The 23736-nt window shown below is 41.0% G+C and overlaps 2 protein-coding genes across 5 annotated transcripts in view; one reads left to right on the top strand and one right to left on the bottom strand.

Moving 5' to 3' along the window:
• larp7 (La ribonucleoprotein 7, transcriptional regulator) overlaps window positions 1-3031 on the bottom strand; it is a 49194-nt gene extending 46163 nt beyond the window's left edge. For 3 of the 4 annotated variants that reach the window (XM_055645656.1, XM_055645638.1, XM_055645663.1), the window contains exons 1-2: window positions 2952-3031; window positions 2152-2344 (exon numbers count right to left, since the gene is read on the bottom strand). The gene's annotated coding sequence lies outside the window, so the exon portion shown is untranslated. The remainder of the gene's footprint in view (window positions 1-2151; window positions 2345-2951) is intronic. The other variant, XM_055645647.1, reaches the window with a different exon arrangement.
• The window catches only part of LOC129703283 (protein ZGRF1-like), a 94501-nt gene continuing 73788 nt past the window's right edge, over window positions 3024-23736 (top strand). Inside the window, 7 exon segments of the mRNA XM_055645628.1 lie at window positions 3024-3100; window positions 8913-8999; window positions 9232-9312; window positions 11108-11167; window positions 17519-17704; window positions 17800-19207; window positions 20368-20457. Of these exon segments, the coding sequence (XP_055501603.1) occupies window positions 8979-8999; window positions 9232-9312; window positions 11108-11167; window positions 17519-17704; window positions 17800-19207; window positions 20368-20457 (1846 nt within the window). The 5' untranslated portion in view covers window positions 3024-3100; window positions 8913-8978.

Here is a 23736-nt window from a genome sequence, read left to right as displayed (position 1 = left end):
CATTTTAAACTACATTCAAACGAGACAAAAAATAAAAACGACAGACGGATTGCAGAGGCCGCTGCGACGTGAGTCGCGCCGCCCACCCATTTGCACTTTATCAGTTTATTTATTCATGTGTGTATTTACGTATATAATGGTATATGGACACGCTGATCTATTCTGTAGTCAATGCCTACTATGTTCTGTTGTGCTGAAGCAAAGCAAGAATTTCATTGTCCTATCAGGGACACATGACAATAAACTCTCTTGACTCTTGACTTGTGCGACTGAAACAGGGGTGGAAGCCTAATTCTAGGAATTCAAAGGAGATGGTTTGGATAAGATGGGCTCAAATTTGGACAACCACAAGGTTACTATCTTGAGAAGAATGTTAGGTGAGAGGTGTGGCTGTACTTTACAAGTAAAATAAAAGATAACGGTAGCTTTGAAAGAAGACAGGAATTAAAAATATCTATAATTCACAGAGGCCAGAAGAGAATGTTGAAAGGCAGCAATTAACTTCGAATGTAATGAAGACCATAGGAGGTAGATCTCACAAATAAGTGAGAGCAGGAGAGGGGAAATGTTGATAGTTGTCCTTCAATCAACAGTATAAAATGGTCATTTGTGCAAGGTAGTCCACATAAGCGTGTCTTAATTTTGTCACTACCATTAGTTGATAGATATTATGTCATCCGTACGATCTCTTGCATTCGTTTACTTGATGTGTTTATGTTTGTTGTAATATTTATTTCATTCCCAACAGCTGTGTGTCGTGCACACATAGATGGACACACATACAGGAGAGCTCTTGCATTCATATATTTGATGTGTTGCAGTGTCTTGCACTGTTGTGATCCACTGTGCAGTCCACTGTGATCAATATGGTCATCCCCACCAAGCTCACCACCAAACTCCACCAGTTAGGCTTCAGCTCGCCGATATGCGATTGGACCCTGAATTTTCTGACGGAGCGACCGCAGGCAGTGAGACTGGGCCCGCACCTGTCCTCCACTATCACCCTGAGCACCGGCACACCACTGGGATGTGTACTGAGCCCCATGCTCTACTCCCTCTTCACACACGACTGTGTTCCTGCATTCGACACCAACACCATCGTCAAGTTTGCAGATGACACAACGGTGATCGGGCTAATCACCAACAGTGATGAAACAAACTACAGAGCGGAGGTGCAGAACCTTGTCCTTAAACACCTCCAAGATCAAGGAGCTGATTATCGACTTCAGGAGGTCACATAATGGAGAATACGCCCCAATCTCCAGCTACAGGGACAGTGTGGAGAGAGTGTCCAGCTTTAAGTTTCTGGGTACTCACATTTCAGAGGACCTCACATGGTCCACCAACACCGCTGCGCTGGTCAAGAAGGCACAACAACGACTGTTCTTTCTGAGAACATTGAAAAGGACTGGTCTGCCCCAACAGCTGCTGACAACCTTCTACCACTGCACGACAGAGAGCATACTATCGTATGGCATCTCTATGTGGTATCTCAGCTGCGCGGAGGCGGAGAGGAGAGCTCTTCAGTGCGTCATCCACAGAGCGCAGAAGATCATTGGGACACCGCTACCAGCCTTGGAAGGCATCTACCGCACACGGTGCTCAGGAAGGCCGTCAGCAATCACAAAGACTCCTCACACCCTTGTAATGGGCTGTTCGAACTACTTCCTTCTGGCGGACATTACAAGGCCTTCTACGCCCTACGCCCCACCCCCACCCCCCCCCACGGACTGTCTCCCTCGGATGGTCACGTCGCACAGACACATCTGCACTTTAGCCTGTTTTGACTATTTTACTGTGTGGTTTAAAGATAGATAGAAAATGATAGATATTAATTTCAGCAATGTGTGGCCACTTAGTCATCTGCACATCCTTTCTTTCAAAGGAACGGCATTTTGCTGATCTAACATCCAGATGTTGAATTTAATGATTTATTAAATTTGCAGACGGAGGAATCATAAGGAAGGGTATAACAATAGAAACTATCCTGACATCAAATAAAAACATCAAATTATTAAAAAATAAAACCTTGAGGAGAAAACCACCAAACAAAATATCTCTGGATTGATATTAACAACCATGAGTTCGATTCATGTATTTTACAAAATGGACTGAAAACCTCACAAGTAAACAGAATACAATGTTGCTCACCCAAAATGCGTGCTTTAAATCCCCAACAAGATAGGTGGGAAATATTATTGCAATGTTGTGCAGAGGTCAGAACTTCGTTCAGTCCTATTCCAACAAATGCGCCTTCATCTCAGAGCGACCTGAAACGCGCGCCACCACCGCACCGAAAGACCCGCGCTCTTCCTGTATGCCCAGGGTTCCAAGCCACACCAACCTTAAGTGAATGCACATTAAATTTTGAATGTATGGTCAAAATACAAAAAAAGCAGCGAGCTAAATGCACAACTCACAATTCATCAAACCATATTATACAGTAAATAAAAGTGTATAAAATCAAGTAAAAACGCAATCGTACTACAATCCCCAGTCGGTGTAAAATGAAACACAAACTGCATCAAAATCAATTGTAGAAGAGAGCAAGAAATCAGTCTGTAGAGTAGTCACGACCCGAAAGTCACCTATTTCTTTTCTCCAGACACGCAGTCTGACCCGCTGAGTTATTCCAGCATTTTCTATCTATCTTTAAACCACACACCAAACCGAGCTATGAAATATACCGCACCGCACAGTGGATCACAACAGTGCAAGACACTGCATCACATCAAATAAATGAATGCAAGTGCTCTCCTGTATGTTGTGTGTGTGTCCATCTATGTGTGCACGACACACAGCTGTTGGGAATGAAATAAATATTACAACAAACATAAACACTTCAAGTAAACGGATGCAGGAGATCGTACAGCTGCTGGGAGTGAAACAAACGCGGTGGATCAGAGGAAACGAACAAATATAACAGCAAATATAAACAGCTCAGTGCATACCCCGCTCTGCGACGCCCGGCTCGACTCGACTCGACTCGACTCGGCTCGACTACCTGCTCGGCGGCGCCGGTTAATGACGTAGCGCGGCGGGAATATTCCAGACGTCCCGGGGCCGGGAGTCGCCGGCGCTCGAGCTGCTGCTGCTGCCGGTAACAACAATAACAACACATCACATCACCGCCACCGGTAAACGCGGGGTCAAAGATGCGGCGGCGCTGAAGCTGCTGCTGATGCTGCTGAAGCTGTTGCTGTTGTTGTGGTGTTGGTCGGCTCCGTGACCGCGGCGCTGCTGCTGCTGCTTCGTGTGCCGGGCTGGTGACAGCAGATTCAGATTCAATTTCAGATTCAGATTCAATTTTAATTGTCATTGTCAGTGTACAGTACAGAGACAACGAAATGCATTTAAAGCAGGCTCACTGTCCCGGCTCTTAGGAATATAGCAACATAGGTGCAGGAGGAGGCCATTCGGCCCTTCGAGCCAGCACCGCCATTCATTGTGATCATGGCTGATCGTCCACAATCAATAACCCATGCCTGCCTTCTCCCCATATCCATTGACTCCACTAGCCCCTAGAGCTCTATCTAACTCTCTCTTAAATCCATCCAGTGACTTGGCCTCCACTGCCCTCTGTGGCAGGGAATTCCACACATTCACACTCATCTCAGTTTTCAATTGCCTCCTCTTTATTCTTAGACTGTGGCTCCTGGTTCTGGACTTGCCCAACATTGGGAACATTTTTTCTGCATCTAGCTTGTCCAGTCCTTTTATAATTGTATATGTTTCTATAAGATACCCCTCATCCTTCTAAATTCTAATGAATGCAAGCCCAGCCTTTCCAATCATTCATCAGACGATAGTCCCACCATCCTGGGGATTAACCTCGTGAACCTACACTGCACTGCCTCAATAGCAAGGATGTCCTTCCTTATCAGGAGACCAAAACTGCACACAATACTCCAGATGTGGTCTCATCAGGGCCCCGTACATCTGCAGAAGGACCTCTTTACCCCTATGCTCAAATCCTCTTGTTATGAAGGCCAACATGCCATTAGCTTTCTTCACTGCCTGCTGTACCTGCATGTTTACTTTCAGTGATTGGTGTACAAGGATACCCAGGTCTTGTTGCACTTCCCTTTTTCCTAATCTGACACTATTGAGATAATAATCTGCCTCCTTGTTCTTGCCGCTAACCTCACATTATCGACATTATACAGCATCTGCCATGCATCTGCCCACTCATTCAACCTGTCCAAGTCACCCTGCAACCTCCTAGCATCCTGTTTGCAGGTCACACTAACATATTTTTGGCTTTCCTAACTACTTGCTGTATCAGCATGCTACTTGTTAGTCTCTTGGATTCAAGGATGACTTGAATTCCATTTCCAAATGTGGTACAGGTAGTTCAGAGTACCTAATGAGGTCAACGTGAAACTAAAGACTCTTCCGTAGATGGGGCAGGTGGCCATTCATAGGGTTGGCAGTGGGAAGTTTGTGGTGGTTTCCTCACCCTGCCAATTACCCAGGCCAACTGTTTATTTTTAATGTATGGCTTAGAGGTTTACAATAGCATTCTGAATGCTCCTTCTCCACTTTGAATGGTAATGGGTCAGAATTGCCAGTGAAGATGTTGTATTTCTTTAAGGTGGCTTTGAATACATCCTTGAATCTTTTTCTCTGTTTGCAAATCTATTTCCACTAGTTTGCCATGTAATTGATGTGCCCATTTCAATATGGACAATTTAATATAACGAAGCCCTCAATATTGGGGATGTCGTGCTGGAGCTAATACTGACTTTGTAATCATTGTCATTCTAAGGAATTTGCAAGATTTGGTGGGAATAGCATAGGTGGTATTTTTACTAAACCTGTGTTGGGTATATTGGTGGGCTGGGATCAGTGCCAAATTTAAAGGTCTTGTTCTTCAAACATCTTTCTCCTCAGTTGATCAAAGGCCTTGCTGACACAATGAAGACAGGAGTTGCCGATAAGTTACTTCTGAGACCTAATTTTGCCGAGTTTTCTGTGAATTTTTATTGTTGGAGGACAGTGTAGTGCATCAGGAGCAGATTGATAGAGGACCTTTGTCTTGGATAGCAAGTGGAAGCCCCAACCTCTCGTATGCTTCACTGAAAGTTATGATGTTGGCTTGGAGCTCTGAGCCTAGGCAAAGGAAAGTGTTTCTGTGCTGCTCACTTTCTAAAGTCTGAGCAAGCTTGGTTTTAAAATTTAACTGCCACAGGTTGAAGAGCTTTCCAATACATCTGAAGATTACGTCTGTTCTTGTTGGAAGTTTGTCAAAGGTGAGATGTAATATTGCATGAAAAAAAATGAGAGAAGTGTTGGGGCACAAGTGCAGCTTTGTTCGACATTGGAAAATGGTTCTGTGGTAAACCTGTTGGTTAATATTATAGCTTGCATGCTATTGTGGAACAACTGTAAGGCAGAGACAAATTTCTGTGGGTGGTTGCCACAATGCTTTACATCCCAATCTATCAACCATTCTTCATGTTTGAGGCTAGGCAGCATTTGTTAATAGCCCTTTTGATCTCAAGGCTGAGATTATCCTATCATAAGAAAAGAACCATACCCTTTTCAGAAAAAAAATCATAATTAATTACTGCATGGTGTGCATAAAAATGAAATTCCGTATTTTTAATTTTACCCTCTGAAGTGCAGGAAAAATGAGACTGATTATAAATATGTAAGTAGTTGTTGTAGTGCCTTGCTCACAGTTATCTTGATTTGAATCAACTAATTCAGCACAATTCAGTGACACTAAATGCTATGAGTGCAGTACCACTCTGCAAAGTAAAATACATTATTTAAGAGTTATTTTCTTTATCCCAAACTGTAAGCCCTTCTTTATTAATTTTTAAGCTCTCATTTAACCTGGGCGCTCCTAATTAATTTGTGCAGCAGAGCTGCCAAGTAGTACGGATTTTCCGTATTTTGTACGGAAATGCGATTAGAATAAGGATGTGCGATTTTGTGTTAAATACGGATTTTAAATACGCAGTTCAGTCTGAAGAAGGCAAGGCAACTTTATTTATATAGCACATTTCATACACGAGGCAGACTCAAAGTGCTTCACATAAAAACATGTCATACAATAAAATGAAATAATAAAATGAAATAAAATAGAAGAATTAAAAGAAAATAAAGCAAAATTAAAAATGCATTATAAAAAGTGCAAAAGTTAAAAGTGCAATGTAGTTAAGATTTAGCTGAAAGCTAAAGTAAACATAAAAGTTTTCAGTCTTGTTTTAAAAGTGGTCAAAGTTGAGGCAAGTCTTAAATCTTCAGGAAGTTTATTCCAGCTATTTGTTGCATAGTAACTAAATCCTGCTTTCCCATGTTTTGTATTTACTCTGGGAATCACTAACAGATTGGTCTCAGAAGATCTTAGCGGTCTAGAAGGCTTATATAGTGGAAGCATGTCAGTGATATACTTTGGCCCTAAACCATGTAGTGATTTATAGGTGAGCAGCAGGATTTTGAAATCAATTCTCTGACATACAGGGAGCCAATGTAAGGATTTAAGAATTGGTGTAATGTGTTCAAATTTTTTGGTCTTTGTTAGAACTCTAGCAACAGCGTTCTGAACAAGGTGTAGCTGCCTGACAGTTTTTTTTTTTCGGAAGACCTGCAAGGAGACCGTTACAATAATCTAGCCTACTAGTAATAAAGGCATGTACAAGTTTTTCTAAGTCTGGAGCTGACACGAGTCCTCTTAATCTTGCTACGTTTTTGAGGTGATAGTAGGCCGATTTTGTTACTGATTTGATGTGACTGTCGGAATGTAAATCTGAATCCATAATAACCCCAAGATTTCTGGCTTTGTTTGAAGTTTTCAGGGACAGAGAGTGAAGGTGTTAGCTTACTTTAAGCCTTTCTTTTTTAGCGCCAAAAACAATTATCTCTGTTTTGTCCTTATTTAGTTGAAGGAAATTTTGGCACATCCAGTCTTTGACTTGCTCAATGCACTGGCACAGCAGATCTATGGGGCGATAGTCATTTGGTGATAGCGCTACATAGATTTGAGTGTCATCGGCATAGCAGTGGTGGTCAATATTATTATTTCGCATGATTTGCCCTCGTGGGATCATGTAGATGTTGAATAAAGAGGGCCCTAAGATCGAACCTTGCGGGACTCCACACGTCATGTTGGTTGGTTCCGATACAAAGTCGCCAATGGAAACAAAATAGCTCCTATCTTGTAGATATGACCTGAACCAACTTAAGACTGTGCCTGAAAGCCCCACCCATTTTTCCAACCTGTCCAAAAGTATTGAGTGATCAACAGTGTCGAATGCAGCACTGAGGTCTAATAGTGTTAATATTGAAACTTTGCCAGAGTCCGTGTTAAGACGGATATCATTTACAACTTTGATAAGGGTGGTCTCGGTGCTATGAAGAGGTTGAAATCCTGACTGGAAGTTGTCGTAGCAGCCAGTTGAAGCCAGGAAGTGATTAAGTTGCTGGAGGACAACTTTCTCAATGATTTTACTTATGAAAGATAGGTTTGATATTGGTCTATAGTTGTTAATAATAGAAGCAGAGAAACGTCACGCATTCCTTCTCTCCAGAGACGCTGCCTGTCCTGCTCCAGGTTTAAACAGTGCGCTGTCAGTTTCACGTGTGGGAATTTAACCGAAAAGCTGTCGGTTACAGCGCCATGGGTTCTAAAAATAGTGCTATGGGCTTTAAACATAGCACTATGGGCTTTACACATAGCGCTATGGCCACAGTGCTAAGGGTCACAGACTGTTCAGGAAAATTCTCATGTAACAATGAGTCTTTGGAATTCTCTTTCTCAGTGATAGTTGAGCTTTTGATTATTTTTCAGGTAGTGGTAGAATTCTGGATAAGCCCAGTGGTGAAAGGTTACCAGTGGGTTTGCTGTTATATTGGGATTGGCCTTGATTTTACAGAGCAGTGGGTGGGCTCGAGAGGGAGAGGCGGAGAGAGGGAGAAGATGGAGAGGGGAGGGTGGGACAGAGGGAGATGGAGAAAGAGGGAGGAAGGGAAAAAGAGACGACGGGAGAAAAAAAGGGAGGAGGGAGAGAGAGAGAGGGTGGGAGGGAAATGGGGTGGGAGGGAAATGGGGTGGGAGGGATAGAAAGGGGGAGGGGAGAGAGAGAGGGAGAGAGAGAGAGAGGGGAGAGAGAGGATGGAGAGAGAGGAAGGAGGGAGGGAGTGGGAGGCTTCCAAAATGGCTTCTACATCATGGTGCTAAAGCAGGAAGCAGCCGTTCAAACAGCAGTAAACAAAGAGAAGGCAATGAATGCACTGTCAAGTAAGGTGCGCAGAAGACATGTCAATTGGTAGCAAAGTTATGCATTCTTGTACTCTGACATGGGTATGACTGCACATAAGAAAAAAAAACACTTTTTTCAGTAAAATGGCACTGTCAGAACAGGTACTAGAATTTCAGGTACAGGTACTTTCAGGATTTTCAGGTACAGGTACTAGAATACTGAAATGCTTTGACAAAACTTGGCAGCTCTGGTGCAGGTAGTGGAGGCTGTTCATCAACACAAGTGCCAGAAGATTCTGCTTGAAGACTTGAGCCCTGTAGTGATTTCAACACTGCAGCAGAAGCCCTGCTGAATTGATGTGTAACCAGCTGAAAACGGTTATGGGCCTTGATATCATAGAACTATTTCTCAATAAGCAAAGCTGATCTACGCCAGCATTGCCTTAAATAATCAGCCCATAAAGTCAATCCCACTGCGATAAAATAATAGCCTGTTACACATAATGTCTGAAGAAGGGTTTTGGCCCGAAACGTTGCCTATTTCCTTAGCTCCATAGATGCTGCTGCACCCGCTGAGTTTCTCCAGCATTTTTGTGTACCTTCGATTTTCCAGCATCTGCAGTTCCGTCTTAAACACATAACCTCTGACACCATTCAACAAAATTGTTCCGAGTGTATAAATAATGTATATTTTTCTACTTAGAGCTGGTGCAATTGAATTATGAATTAGCCTTGCTGAAGTGACTTGGTGTTTGGAAAAGGAAAGAAAATGCCTTGCCGTGAATTTATTGTAAGTAAGCTAACTTTTACTTTATTTGTTCGTTTGATGTATTTGAATTATTTTGTGGCAGTGCCATTTTTGTAAAGTCAGATGATTGGTTTACCTCTCATAATTGCCTCAAACTTGGAATTATTCATTTTAATTTGAAATGTTTTGAGAAATCTCACTTTAAAAACATCTTGTTTGACTGAAATGCAAAACATCCATCACTTGATCATTTAATCCTTGCTTTATTCTTTAGGTGCTCTACACAAGTCAGAAAATACAAAAAGCAAAAAAATGGCATGATGGTGTTTTAAAGACAAGTTCTTCTGGAAATAAGGTTTGGTTATCAAATAGTGAGATACTTTCTACTAAAATATTTTCTACTAAAGTATAGTTTAACTTCACAGTAAGGAGGATATAGCTTTCCACCTACATAAAGTAACACTCAGTAAAATAACTGTTGAGACTGCATAGTTTAGCTTCATTACAAGGCATATTGTTCAGACGCTGTGAATGAAACTTAAGTTCAATTGTTAACTATGACTGGTTATTTGCATTAGCAGGATAGTTCTGAGAAATAAATTGGGTTTCGTTATGTGACTGCAAGTATAACTTTATTCTGAAAATTATCTTTTCCTTGTCTTCACGCTAAATTACAAATTCACAGATGACCCTCGTACTACAGTCTTTCATTTGAAAAGTAATTCAATGGTGCAATATGATTCAATGGTGCTTTATTGTCACGTGCAAAGTGCATTTTCGAAGTCCAGTTCATGCTCCAGTTGAGTGGTGTTCAATTCAGACAAACCCTAGGCTGGTGTTTGCCTCCAGCTGCTGCTTTCCTTGGTCGACCGGCAACTGGCGTCCTCTCCTCGCCCGTCAACCATTGTGTCCCTGGGACGCGTCCTGCATCCGATCTTGAAGGTGTGGTAGGCCAGAACCCAGCTTCCTTTCTTCTCCAGCGACATTACTCCTCTCCCGTCGCATCCAGTGTTGTCCCCAGCTCCATTCTCACAGACTCTGGTCTCCAGCGGACGACCAGGGTAGCTTGGTGAACTGCTCTTCCTGGCCGTGGTGTGTCGGATCTTGCATTCCGCCCGCATGGCTCACAGTGTGTGGTGTTGATGGGATTTTTCCACATCTGCTTCATGTCCAAGCTTCTCATATTGTACATCTAATTCTAACAGCATGCATTGCTGGGTAGGTATCAGAAGTATGCCACGGTTTTCTCTTTCCTATCAGCTCACCTGTGGAAGTTGTAGTTCCCAACTGAAATCAATCAACTCATCTTAAGCAGAGACCCAACAAATTTGAGACAGCATTGAAAAATGTCTGTCATCAAAGAAATATCTGAAAAAGGCTGCAATTCTCAATATTTGGAATTTAATTTTGAATCAATATCTGTTTGTGATCAACAGTTTTTAAATATTGTTTCCCCCCCTTGGGCAGTGTCTTGCCCAAGGCGACAGATAGCACAATGGGCTAAGAGTTCGGCTGGCGACCGGAAGGTAGCCGGTTCAAATCCCGCTTGGAGTGCATACTGTCGTTGTGTCCTTGGGCAAGACACTTCACCCACCTTTGCCTGTAATGGAATGTAATTACGGCGGCAGGCGCGGGCACACCGCGACGCCCTGTGTCTCCCTTTCAAGGGAGATGCTAAAAATGCATTTCGTTGTCTCTGTACTGTACACTGACAATGACAATAAATTGAATCATTTCATTTTTTTTTTGCTGAAATAAAAATAGACCTATCTGCATCTGGCACAGAGACAGTGCATTTATGTTGTAAGAGCAGGGTATTTATTAGCATTTGGTCTTTTACAAAACATATCCATTGCAGGATTATAGATTCATTATGCCTTCAAGACCTACCTTTTTAGTTGAATGCAGATGTAATACAATTGTATTTGGTGCATCAATGGCAGTAAATTCATGGTTTACTTCTATTAGGATTGTTCAACCAAAGTATTGTTTCATAACATATTCATTTTTGTAAAAATGAAAGTTTGGAGAACAAAGAGACTTTTTGCTGTAGAAATAGACTGCTGGAAATATTTTTGGCAGTGTTTGTGAAGAGAGGAATAAATTTCCAGTTGATGACCTATCATCAGTATGTTTTATTTTCCATTCAGGCTACTTTGTATGATGATAAAGGACTTTGTCTGGATCACATCTATGTCAGATTTGGAGAGGTGAGAGTTTTATTTATTGTTTTTTCATCTCTGATTGTTTCATTTGTGGAAATGTTGTACATGCAGCAATGAGCAGTCCCATGATTTACTGTATTTAATTATAGTTGATTGAACAGTTATCCATCAATAAAGCGACAGGTTTTCATCTAGCAGGATCTTTGAAGGTTTTAAAAGAATAGTTAAAAAATAAAATGTTTCCATTTGTGAATGAAAAACATTGAACTATTTAACAAACCCAAAATAAGCTGCTTTGCCTAGAAATTGGTCAGAATCTGGACTTGTGACCACAGGGAATAACTGAGACAAATAGTTTGGATCTAGTCAAGAACAAGTTAGATGAGCACATGAAGGAGAAATTAGTAGGTCAATGTGTTGATTGGGTTAAATTAACTGTTAGAAGGCTTCAATAGCATAGAAACAGCCAGAGAGATTAATTTCCCAAACTGTTTTTGTGTTGTAAATGTTTTATAATATATATTCTACTTCTTCACCACCCTCTTTAAGATCTACTGTTGGGTGCACAGAACCTTCACCATCTAAATACTGCAAAGTTGATGTTTTCAGAGCCTTTTCAAAAATCCATTTTGCAGTCTTTGATTTAATAGTAAGATTAAACGAGTACTTACCAGTATGAAGTTTGATCTGTATTTTATGAGGAGTTACGGTGAGGTATTACGTGAAGATCCCAGCTCAGTGCGCAGGTGCGGCATACTTCGAAGCAGCGGTGTGAAATCACAGGATAGACACAATATTTGAAGTAAGATAGTAAAGATCATGAGACTCCAGTTTATTAGTTTGATCTATATATTGAGGGTGGGAGCGGAGGGCACGTAATACCTCACCATAACTCCTCATAAAATACAGATCAAACTTCATACTGGTAAGTACTCGTTTAATCTTACTATTTTACTTCGGAGTCACGTGAGTGATTCCGTGAAGACTTCAAAGGTCTGTGATTTCAAACCGTGTAACAGTTTATATATCACGCACTGCCGAAGTTTTTGAGGGAGGAAGTGTTATCGTAATCAACCCGTGGATCTGCTTTCACAAGAAACAGAAAGGTATTTGTTAACAATAACAACATAAAGAGCTCCCCTGAGCTTAAATTAATATTGCAGTTTGTAATATTCTTTCTGCAATTAAATCAGGTTTATCAACGGTTTACAATAAAAATGTTCTGAATGTCGTTCCCTTGACCATTCTGCCGTATTGAGAATGTGGTCAACCGGGATGTCCATTCGTTCAGCCGCTGATATCAATGCTGCCCTAGTGGAATGGGATTAAAATGTATTATTATCTATTCCGGCAGCTTTCAGTAGCTGTTGAGCCACCTTGGAGTGGTTTGGCTCGTACCCCGTCTTGGGGTTTCTGTGGTTGACCCATAGGCTTTCCTCTCCCTCTAAGATTGTAGGTTGTGTCTATATATTGTAGTAGATGGGTCACCACACTCAACCTGGACTCTGGTGGGTAGGCCCGGAATCCCACCATTGAATTGGGCGTTCCTGGTCCATATAGCCATATAACGATTACAGCACGGAAAAACACAGGCGATCTCGACCCTACTAGTCCGTGCCGAACTCATAATCTCGCCTAGTCCCATATACCTGCGAGTTAGATTTTCCCAGACCTAGAATATGAACGTGATGCGTCTGGGGTAATCACCATGTTATCCAGTCTAGTTTTATGGAGTGATTGGACTCTGTGAGCGTATACGAGAGCCATAAGCATGAGCGTTTAACATAGATTGAGCAAGCTAAGGGATCTGGCTGGTGCCATTCTCTGAGATATGTCAATATCACACCAATATCCCATACATGGGTATACCTGGGTTTTTGGGGCTTATTATTATAGTACCCTTCATAAGTTATCTTCAGTGGATGGGATCCCAAGCTCTGCTGTCATGCTGTTTTAGATAAGCAGACAAGGCGCTCCATGCTGTATTTGCGGCACTGTAACTCACCTTTTAGTCATGGTGTAGATGTTCCAGGAACTCCAATACGTCAGTGGTTGAATAGTTTGGTATGTTGTCCCTGCGTCGTGGCAGTATTTTACCCATGTTAGCTCTTGGTGACTGTTCGCAGGGATGCCGACATGGTGGTAATGGTTCCTTTGGATAATCCCAGTCCCTGGTAAGGTCTATTCAAAACCTGCACCCAGGAGTTTGATATTTCCCTGGCATGGGTGGCTTGTGCCTGATACTGGGTTGAGTCAGCAACCATGGTCCCCTAGGGAAATCCATAGGTGAATCGCCCACCGTGTCGTGATGAACTGGGAACCATGGCTGTGTAGGCCGGTCGGGCACGTTCAATATCTCGGAGACAGAATCCATCTGTATTACGAAGTGCCCGACTGATGAGGCAGAAGGGAGGAAGGCAAAGCAGAAATTCCCCCTTCCAGCGTGTAGGCATCTATCGCTGCTGCCTCTCTGGTTCCTAAGTCACATACATAGGTTACTGGTGATTCCGTCTTGTGCAACCAAATTGATATCTGGCTTTCAAACTGCTTAATACCTTTAGCAGATATTTTGGGTTTGACATCTATTCAATGTTATCATAAATTTTACTCGTGACGTGGTGTTTCCCACTGTTCTAGCTTCCTAGGAAATAGGCAGCTGATAGTTAAAATGTCTTTTGACACACCATTGCCAGATCTGTTTCCAATTTGTTGCACGATAGTGATTTTGTGCTCCCCATATGGTTGATATAAGCCACCACCATAGTATTATCAATCCGTAACCGCATATGTACGTGCTGCATTTGAAATGCATATGCTTTTTAGCCTAATAGGCGATCACCAATCCCAAATTATTGATGCCCGGTGTGTGTAGTAACGATGATTCTGATTTGGTCCATCTGTTACCTGTGCTGGATATGGAGTTTAGTTGCTCCCCAGCCTAAAGTACTGGCATCGGTTTTTAATAACCAAGTTGGGATTGGTGACAATAATAGGGCTGAAAACTATGCCAACATATGTCTGCCCACCACTGTAATTGTGATATAGTTTCAGTGGGTACATTCATGATTTGATTATTGTGACCCAAGCACCTTGGCAGAGTAACAGTCATATGGATGGAATGATATTGAAGCCCAGATAATCCATGGTAGTTAATGGCTTCAATACTGGTTTATCTGGGCGTGGGATGAACCTCAGTGCTTTAGGGAGCTGTTTCGTAGCTAGAACTGCTGCCACAGCTAATCCCTTTGTTTCCCCTAATATGAGGATATCATCCAATATATGCCATGATTAGATTCAAATTCAATTTAATTGTTTTCTTAATATTTTCATGGCTATTTTAATAGTTATAATGGTTTGGGGCTGAGATTAGACCATTGGGAATGCTCTATACTCCCATAGTTGCCCTAACCGGGATATCCATTATCCAGGTAAAATGTTTTGTTTTAGGTATCTACAATGATCCTAGTGTATGGGTATAAGATAGTTTTCATCTTCCATATCAATGCTCGCCATAAGGTATCCTTTGGAGATCAGATGTCTGGCAGTGACAAAACCCGTCTCCATCTTAAAGTGTATATACTCAACAGATTTATTTAGTGATATTAGATCAATGATGATGTTACATTCACCATCTTTTGTAGTTTTAGTGAATATATTCGATACAATTCCAATGGTTCATGTTTACTCCCATGATCCATTTAGTAATGAGCCTTTCTAGTTCAGCTTGACCTTCTCACTTCTCTTTTTAGAGGGAGAAAAATGCCCTTTGGGCGCATGCTGAACTGGCGGTAATATGCCCAATTTGAATTCAAGTTTATATGCACTAATACTGTTGAGTATATATTAGTTATTTGTGACTGCACCCATGCTTTATCAACAAGTGTAAATGCTCCCCCCTGCAGTTAGTAGAACACCCTTATTTAGTGTAAACTGGGAGGAACCAGACTACCTACCTCCATGTTTATTGTTTGTTCATGAAGGCCTAGTTTGCTGGTATGCTGGTGCTGTCGATGGGGCGGCGCATTTTCCCACGGCTCCACTCTGGGCCCCTGTCTAAAAAGAACTTTGGGGGTAATGTGAAGCGGTCGCCAGGCTTTCACCAGTCTTAGTTTGATATTGCTGGTGGATGCCGAGGGGTGCTGCCAGCTGGGTGTTGGATGCGATGTCCTGCTCGTTCCATGGCCTGCCCTCATGAGGCGCACAGGTTTAGCTGCCTCTCTTCCCGCAGCAGCGGTTTGCATAGCCCCGTATACTTGGGGTTGCGGGCAGGTAAACCTGTGCAGGTCTTATATGCACCAATGTTAGTCGAGTATCCCAAATTTGGGAACATCTTAGGCGTCAGCACCCTCGTAGTGCAACGGGATAGTCTCATCCTGGGAGAACCACCTTGGTGATCATGGCGTCTCGCCTGCCAGGTGAGTATGATCCGTGGAAAACAAGCAAAGGCGGTGACATCTTGACCCTTCTGTTAGGAGCTTCAGATTTCGCTGCATTCAGCTCTTGTCTGCGAGTCTGCTGACCCAGCTGCCTGCGGATTTGCCTCTAGAAAGGCCTGCTCCTGCAGGGCTTTGTTGGGAAGATGGTCGCGTGGAGGAGCCATGTAGTGGCCCACGACACCCAGTAGCTCTTCCTGATCCTGCTCCCCTGGCATACTGCTGTTCTCGTCCGCCTGCCCAGCGTTTAAGCCAGCCCAGCCCTGGCCTCCTTAGCTAGCCTCAAAAGAGGGAGCAAAAGGGTGTGCTATACATTGGAGGAGGCATAGCTCAAACTCCGTTGTTGCATCAATCCCTCGATAAGGGAGATGCTAGTGCAATAGCACTGGGGTAGGAGTGTCAGCTCCCTTGGCATTCAGCCAGTGCCCCTTTTTTCCTGGAGGTTTTGAACTCCATGACCTCCTCTGGCTTGGGGAGACAGACATACTTATTTTTGCTGTCTCCAACCTGTTCCAGTGTTGGAGGAAGTTGATTCCTATAGAACCTGTAAATTGGTAAGATTTTGTCTTACCTGTATGTAGAGGCTGCCTGCTGTTTTTCAGGCGGCATTGTAGCGGTTCCCGGGCGTCGATTCTCCTTGTCAGGAGTCTGCAGGGCTGCCGGTCGGGTTTTTAAATTTCCCGCCGGTCCGCTGCTGTTACCAAACAGCTGTTCAGCAGACCGGCATCAGCGCAGCTCCCTGCAGTGGTCCGCAGTCTGTGCGGTCCCGTTTGCGCCTTTCCCCCTCCACTGTCGGCTCCTTCGCTGGAGTCGAACGGGGGGCCGCTTCCTCTGCTACTTTGCTCCCCCTGGAGCAAAAACCACAAGGCCCGATTAAGGTAAGTACTTACCTCACGTCCTTGGATGCGGGAGCTGCCGACTCCCGCTGGCCGCGTTGCACAGCTGTGCGATAATGCCGCACCTGCGCACTGAGCTGGGATCTTCACGGAATCACTCACGTGACTCCGAAGTAAAATCATCATCACTACAAAACTGTGGAGCCTTGGAGTCATTGCAATGGAGTGGCTATTTTGACATTCGTAACACCATGCCCTACATCAGTTCATCTAGTGCTGAAACGTCAGACTTATTATTATTATTATTATTATTATTACTTCTGAGACTGACTATTCTAAACATTTCTGGGAAACCTCATGTGAGCTCCACGCTCTAAACTTGACTTAATTTACAACTGTTCCTTTTGAAGATTGTTTATTGTTTCTTCCCTCCCTGTCCCCAAAGTTTTTTCTGGTTCCACAACCGTTATTATCTGCGCTCCTCTCGTTCTAGCCTTTTTATGATTTTGTGATTTAATTATTCCACTATAGTAGCCATAGCTCAGGCTACTTGATTCCTGAGTTCTGGACCTTTCTCTGGTAATATTCTGCTTCTTGCCCACCCTTTTACCAAATCTCTGACCAAGAGTTGCGAAATATTGTTTGGTGCTCCAGTTCATGGAATATTTAGGAAAGTTAAAAATGCTTCAAAGTGCATGAGGAACATCAAAAAATAAAGGTGGGAGTAGGCCATTTGGCCTCTTAAGACTGCAATATCATCACGGGCGATCACCTATCTCAGCAAAATATTCTTATTCACATCTCTTGCCCCTTGATGTATTTTTAATTTGGAAATGTATCTATCTCATATGAATTTATCTATCTCGTATGTTCAGCAATTGACCTTTATGTGCTTATATGGTAACAGATTCTACACCCTCTGGGTGAAGACATTTCTAATCTCAGTCCTCAATGTATTACCCATGTATTCTGAGACAGAGACCTCATTTGTTTTAGTCGCCCCTGCCAGAGGAAGTATCCTTGTGGCATCCTGTCTGTCCAGCACTTTGAGAATTTTATGTTTCAATTAGATCTCCTCTCATTCTTCTTCCAAATAATTTCAATATTGTTTTCTGCTGCTTTGGTAGATAAAATCGGGCAAGGAATTTGAAAGTGATCGATATTTAATTACAGTGGAAGAAGAAAAAATGTTCCAAGAAAGGGACACTAATTGTATCGGTGAAGAAGAAGCCACAAAACCTGTTACAACTAATGTAAATCTCTCAAACCCAGTTCGACGTTACTTGCCTGTGGGTCTTAAACGGAAGTACACTGTATGTAAAGTATTTGATGAACCTTTTTGCATTTGGGTGTTCACCATTAATGGCTTGAGTAAGCATTCTAATTCAATTTCATGCAAATATTACAGGGCTTTCAAGGACCTCGGGAGGTGTCAAAGAAGCTGACAACAGAGCAGAATAATGCATCTTTCGCAATGGCTAAATCCCAGAAGCCAAGCTCATCACTCCCTCAGCTTAATGCTACATCACTCCTTTTTTCTACTATGTGCGCAAAGAATGCCTTAAGTTGCTCTGCACTTCTGCAAGATTCTTCAGAAACAACTAATAGAGATTCAACAAGTGAAGCTATGTTAAGCTCTAAATTACCCTCTACAGTTTCACTGAGTCAATACTGTACATCGAGGGACAGTGATGAAATGAATATGGTTTATTCTGCTGGATTTGCTGCAATGGCTTCCAATCTAGAGGGCACTTCCTATAGTAATAGAGTACATGAAAATAAGAGGAGCAAAGCTCAAATTTTAGCACTGCTTGATGGAAAAACAGAGTCATGCTGCAATATGTCAGAAAATCACCCACAGGAGCCATCGGTTGGTCCTGACATTGCTTGTGCAGTAGATATACGTGTCCATCATGCTGGTTACTCTCCTGGTAAAATGTCAGATCCTAGATTGGCACAACATTGTGATATAGATTTGCCAACGAACTGTGATGTAAGTGGAAATTTATCTGAAGGTTTAGGAATAGGAAGTTCCTTGAATATTCAAGAAATCCAACAGAAATGTGAGAAGAAGGAAGAACCAATTACTCCAAATACAAGAGAGCAAACTGAGGAGAATTATACAAATGCTGGAGAGGCATTGGACAATAATGTTTGCGGGGCAAAAGAATGCTATATCAAATTGGATAATCCATCCGAGTTGCTTTCAACTACTCACAGTGACTATTCTGAGAAACCAATTGCACAAGTAGAATTGAGCACCTCGAGCACTAATAATTTTGTTGATATAAACTTTGATCTACTAGGTGAATTTATCTCAGAGGAAAATGGAACAACTAATTTGTATGAAAATGAAATATTGTCACAAAGATCATTGAACACATGTAGTGCTCCTGCTAAACCCATTCCAGCACTTCCCATACCTAAATGTATGGAAGTCCATCAAACCGACCACGTGGAATTGAAAGCTTTGTTGCCTGTTTCTGAAGAGGAGGACTTGGATCCAATTTTGCAAGGAAATAATCAAACTGAAATTAAATCCATAAATCACCCGAACACCGCATCTTTATTGGAAAAACATTCCCAGTGTCCTCGGAAGTATCCTATACATGAACCAAAAGAGCTAAGATCTAAAGCTGATGACTACTCTCTCATTCATGCTCCAAAATACACAATTTCACTGTTAAAATCTTTATCGGAACATAGCAATGCAATCGAAAGTTTAGAAAAGCTTAATGTACAGAAACCCTTTGAAGACTGTGCAATGAATGGGGTTCTGGAACAAGCATTTAATAGGTCAGAAGAAATTACAGGAGGTAAGAAGGTGAACCTGTGACTTATTAATAAAAATAACCAATCCAAGCAAGAGGATCCATTGGGCCCTCGTGCCTGCTCTGCCGTTCAATTGGATTGTGGCTATTCTTTTATTTTGATACCTTTTTCCTGCAATAATCCTATGTTTCTCTATTCTTTTCATGGATAAATACTTTCAAAGGTAATTACTTTATCATTCTGTTTTTCACCATAGTGATAACCACCTGTTTTTCCATGTTTTATTCAATCTACCATGTTCTTTGCCATTGACTTAATTTGTATCTCCCCAACACCTCTTCAGGTAGTTCTGCTTTAAGGTATATTTCCATAAATTGAATTGGAAAAAGGACTAAGAGGAAAAACTTTTTCACCCAGAAAGTTGTGACTCTGTGGAATTCTCTGCCACAGAAGGCAGTGGCGGCCAATTCAGTAGATATTTTCAAGAGGGAGTTCGATTTAGCTCTTAGGGCTAAAAGAATCAAGGGATATGGGGGAAAATGCAGGAACGGAGTACTAATTTTCGATGATCAGCCATGACAATATTGAATGGCAGTGCTGGCTCGAAGGGCTGAATGGCCTAATCTTGCACCTATGTTTCTAACACGATTGGTGCATTAGGCCAAACTGCTTATAGCTCGATTCCAATTAAGAATTGGAGAAAACAAAAAATAATTTGGAAATTAATAAGCAGAGAATAAACCTGTTTCCACTTAACTTCTCTGCAATAATCAGACGCCCTTATCTGGAGAACACACCTGCTACTTTAACCGTGGGTAGCGATCAAAATTGACAAGTAAACACATTTATTGACATTTGGGTACTAATGCTGTATTAAACATTGTTAAATGCAGCCATTATTATTTTTGACTTGCAGTAACAAGAATAAATTTACAGCTGCTAAGAAGATCATTATTTTCAAAAATCCTCTGGGGGGGGGGGGAAGGGGGGGGATAACTTTGTTATTACGAGTCTGAAACTCTCCAACATCTACCCACCTTTTCCCAAATGACATATTTTATATAACATTAGGTTTCTTGGGAATCCAACTATCACATTATAACAGAACTGCATGTACATCCTTCATTTCGCCACAATAGCCTTGTGTCAAACGTACTGTGGAATGATCCATGAACTGCAAATTTTTTTTTTTAAACGTGTGTAGGAATAATTTCCAAGAATGAGGATTTGAAGCAATGTTGTATTTTCAGCCAGAATCCCAACTACAGCCCTGCAGATTGTAACAAAGACAGAGGTGAGAAACTGTAAAACAATGTTAATCTAACAACAGAAATTACATAGTGCATGCAGCTTGACATTTTTTTAATGGTACAAGATATAGATAAATATTACTGCAAACAATGTTATTACCATGGTTTTAAGATACAGAAACACGATTGTCTAGTGTTCTGAAAAAGTCTTTGTAAAATAAACCAATTTATGTTACTTGTTCAGAACTCCAGGATCCAGAAAAACCTGGAACAGCAAACCCTCGTTTTTACAGACCTCTTTATAACGAATTTTGGTTATAGCAGATTGATCTATTGACCTTCACTCCAAGGCTAGGCTGCCAATGCCACTCCGGCCCATGCTGCGTCTCTGGCCGCTCCTGCCTCCACCGTTGTCGCCGCCACCACCTCCGCAGTCGTCGCCACCATTAGCACTGCCTCCACCGCTAAACCCACTGCTGCCACCGACCCTTACCTGAACTTTGGCTGCCAATGACTGTGTAGAACCTCTCCTCCAGCGGAAGAAGGGTCCTGACCCAACACGTCATCTATCCATGTTCTCCAGAGTTACTACCTGACCCACAGAGGTATGCCCCTGTCCCACTTAGGAAACCTGAACGGAAACCTCTGGAGACTTTGCGCCCCACCCAAGGTTTCCGTGCGGTTCCCGGAGGTTGCAGGTGGTTGCCGGAGGTTGCAGGTAGTGAAAGCAGGTAGGGAAACTGACAAAAACCTCCGGGGACCACATGGAAACCTTGGGTGGGGCGCAAAGTCTCCAGCGGTTTCCGTTCAGGTTTCCTTTTTTTTTTTTTTTTTTTTTTTTTGAAAATATTTTTTATTGGAGATAGGTACATAATCTATTACATCATTACTGTCTTACATTTTTAAATTGATAATATTGTCAGTTATTATTACATTGTCTCCAATACTTTTTGCCTTTTTCTTCATTTTTTTAAACTAGATAGAACTAAAGAGATAGATGAAGTAAAGGAGGAAAAGAAAGGAAAGAGAAACAAAAACAACAAAAAAAAAAAGGGGGGAAAGAGATAGTTAAAAAAGAATGGAAAAATTAATTAAAATAAAAAACATCGTTCGAGATATGTTCGTACATTTCAGAGTGTAGCATTTCATCCAATCTTTAGCCCGAGTGCTAGTCAGGTTCCTGTGCTGAACTATTCTGACCCTTTAAGTAATCAATAAAAGGAGACCATGTTCCAACGAATAATTCCTGTTTGTCCAACAGGGAAAATCTGATTCTTTCCACGTTTAAGGTCTCCGTCATTTCTATAATCCACATTTTGATTGTGGGGGCCGTAGGGCCTTTCCAAAATTTTAGAATTAATTTTTTTCCTGTTATTAAACTATAATCAATAAAGTTTCTTTGTGTTATTCTAAATGTTTGATTTAATTCTAATATTCCGAGTATTATTAATTTTGGATCTGGTTCCAATTGTGTGTTGGTTACTTTGGATATTATACTAAAAATATTTACCCAGAATTTTTTAATTTTTGTACAGTTTGCAAACATATGCGATAATGTAGCTTCTAAATGTTGACATTTATCACATATAGGTGAGATATGTTGAAAAATGTTATGTAGTTTTGTTTTTGAATAATGTAACCTATGTATTACTTTAAATTGTATTAGAGAATGTCTGGCGTTTAGTGAACACTGATGTATGTGTTGTAAACTTTCTTCCCAAGTGTCTTTCGTTATTACTTGATTTAATTCTTTTTCCCATGTTTGTCTGTGTAAGTCCGTCGAAGGAATGTCACTGTCTAATAAGATATTATATATATAAGATATTAATTTTTCTGTATTAGGATGTTTGTTCCAACATTCATCAAGAATTTCTGAGTTTCTAATTCGAAAATTTTGAGAATTCGATTTTACATAATCTCTAAGTTGAAGATATCTGAAATAATCATTTCCTCGAAGTCCATAAGTCTGTTGCAACTCCTGAAATGTCAGAAAGGTGCCTTCCTTGTAAAGTTGTCCCATATTTTTAATTCCATAATTCTTCCATTGTGTAAAACCCCCGTCTAACCATGAAGGCTTAAACAAAGGATTATTCACAATTGGAAGAAAAAGTGATAAGTTATCTAATTTTAATGTCTTTTTTAATTGTTTCCAAATTCGTATAGCACTAAATATTATACGGTTTTCCCTATAAATTTTTTTGTTTAATTTAGACGTAGCAAATAATATCGAACCAATATCAAAAGGTAGACAATCTTCCTTTTCCATTTTTAACCAGTCTGGTTGCTGGTCTATTTCTTCCAACCAGAAATTCATATTTTTAATATTAACTGCCCAGAAATAAAACAAAAAGTTAGGTAAAACCAAGCCTCCATTACTTTTTGATTTACACAGGTGTCTTTTGTTTATCCTGTGATTCTTATAATCCCAGATAATATCATTAACAATAGAGTCCAATTTAAAAAAAAAGTTTTTTGCCAGGTATATCGGAATCGTCTGAAAAAGGTATAATATTTGCGGTAAAAAAATCATTTTTATGGCATTAATTTTGCCAACCATTGAAATAGGTAGTGTTTTCCAGTATTGGATATTCTTATGTAGTTTATTCAGTAATGGGGGGAAATTTGCTTTAAATAATGATGTATATATCTTAGTTACATAAATACCTAGATATTTAAATTTTTCATTTCCTATTTAAAATGGAAATCGTTGTATTATCTGTTTGTTATGTTCCCTCATTGGCATAATTTCACTTTTATTCCAATTAATTCTGTATCCTGAAAGTGCACCAAATTGGTTTATTAGCTTTAATAAGTTTGGGATACTAATTTCTGGTTTTGTAATGTAAATTAATACGTCATCTGCGTATAGAGAAATTTTATTCACTGTGTCCTTAGTGTTATACCCGTGTATTTCCGTATGCCCCCTAACTCTTTCTGCCAGTGGCTCAATAGCAAGTGCTAATAATAATGGAGATAACGGGCATCCTTGTCTACAACCTCTAGATAAACTAAATTTAGATGACAACCTTTGGTTAGTAAATATTCTAGCCGCGGGATTTGTATATAACAGTTTTATCCATGTACAAAATTTCTCCCCTAGCTGCATCTTTTCCATCACCGAAAATAAATAAGGCCATTCGACCTGATCAAATGCTTTTTCAGCGTCAAGTGAGATTATTGCTAGATCTTCATTAATAATTCTCTTGGAATATATAATATTAAATAATCTTCTTAGATTATAATATGAGTACCGTTTCTGAATAAAGCCTGTTTGGTCAGGGTGTATTAATTTATTTCAGGTTTCCTAAGTGGAACAGGGGCAT

This window comes from Leucoraja erinacea, chromosome 1, assembly GCF_028641065.1.
Source record: "Leucoraja erinacea ecotype New England chromosome 1, Leri_hhj_1, whole genome shotgun sequence".
Lineage (NCBI taxonomy): Eukaryota > Metazoa > Chordata > Chondrichthyes > Rajiformes > Rajidae > Leucoraja > Leucoraja erinaceus.
Note: the sequence above shows the minus strand (reverse complement) of the source record. Positions and strands in the feature narration are given on the sequence as shown.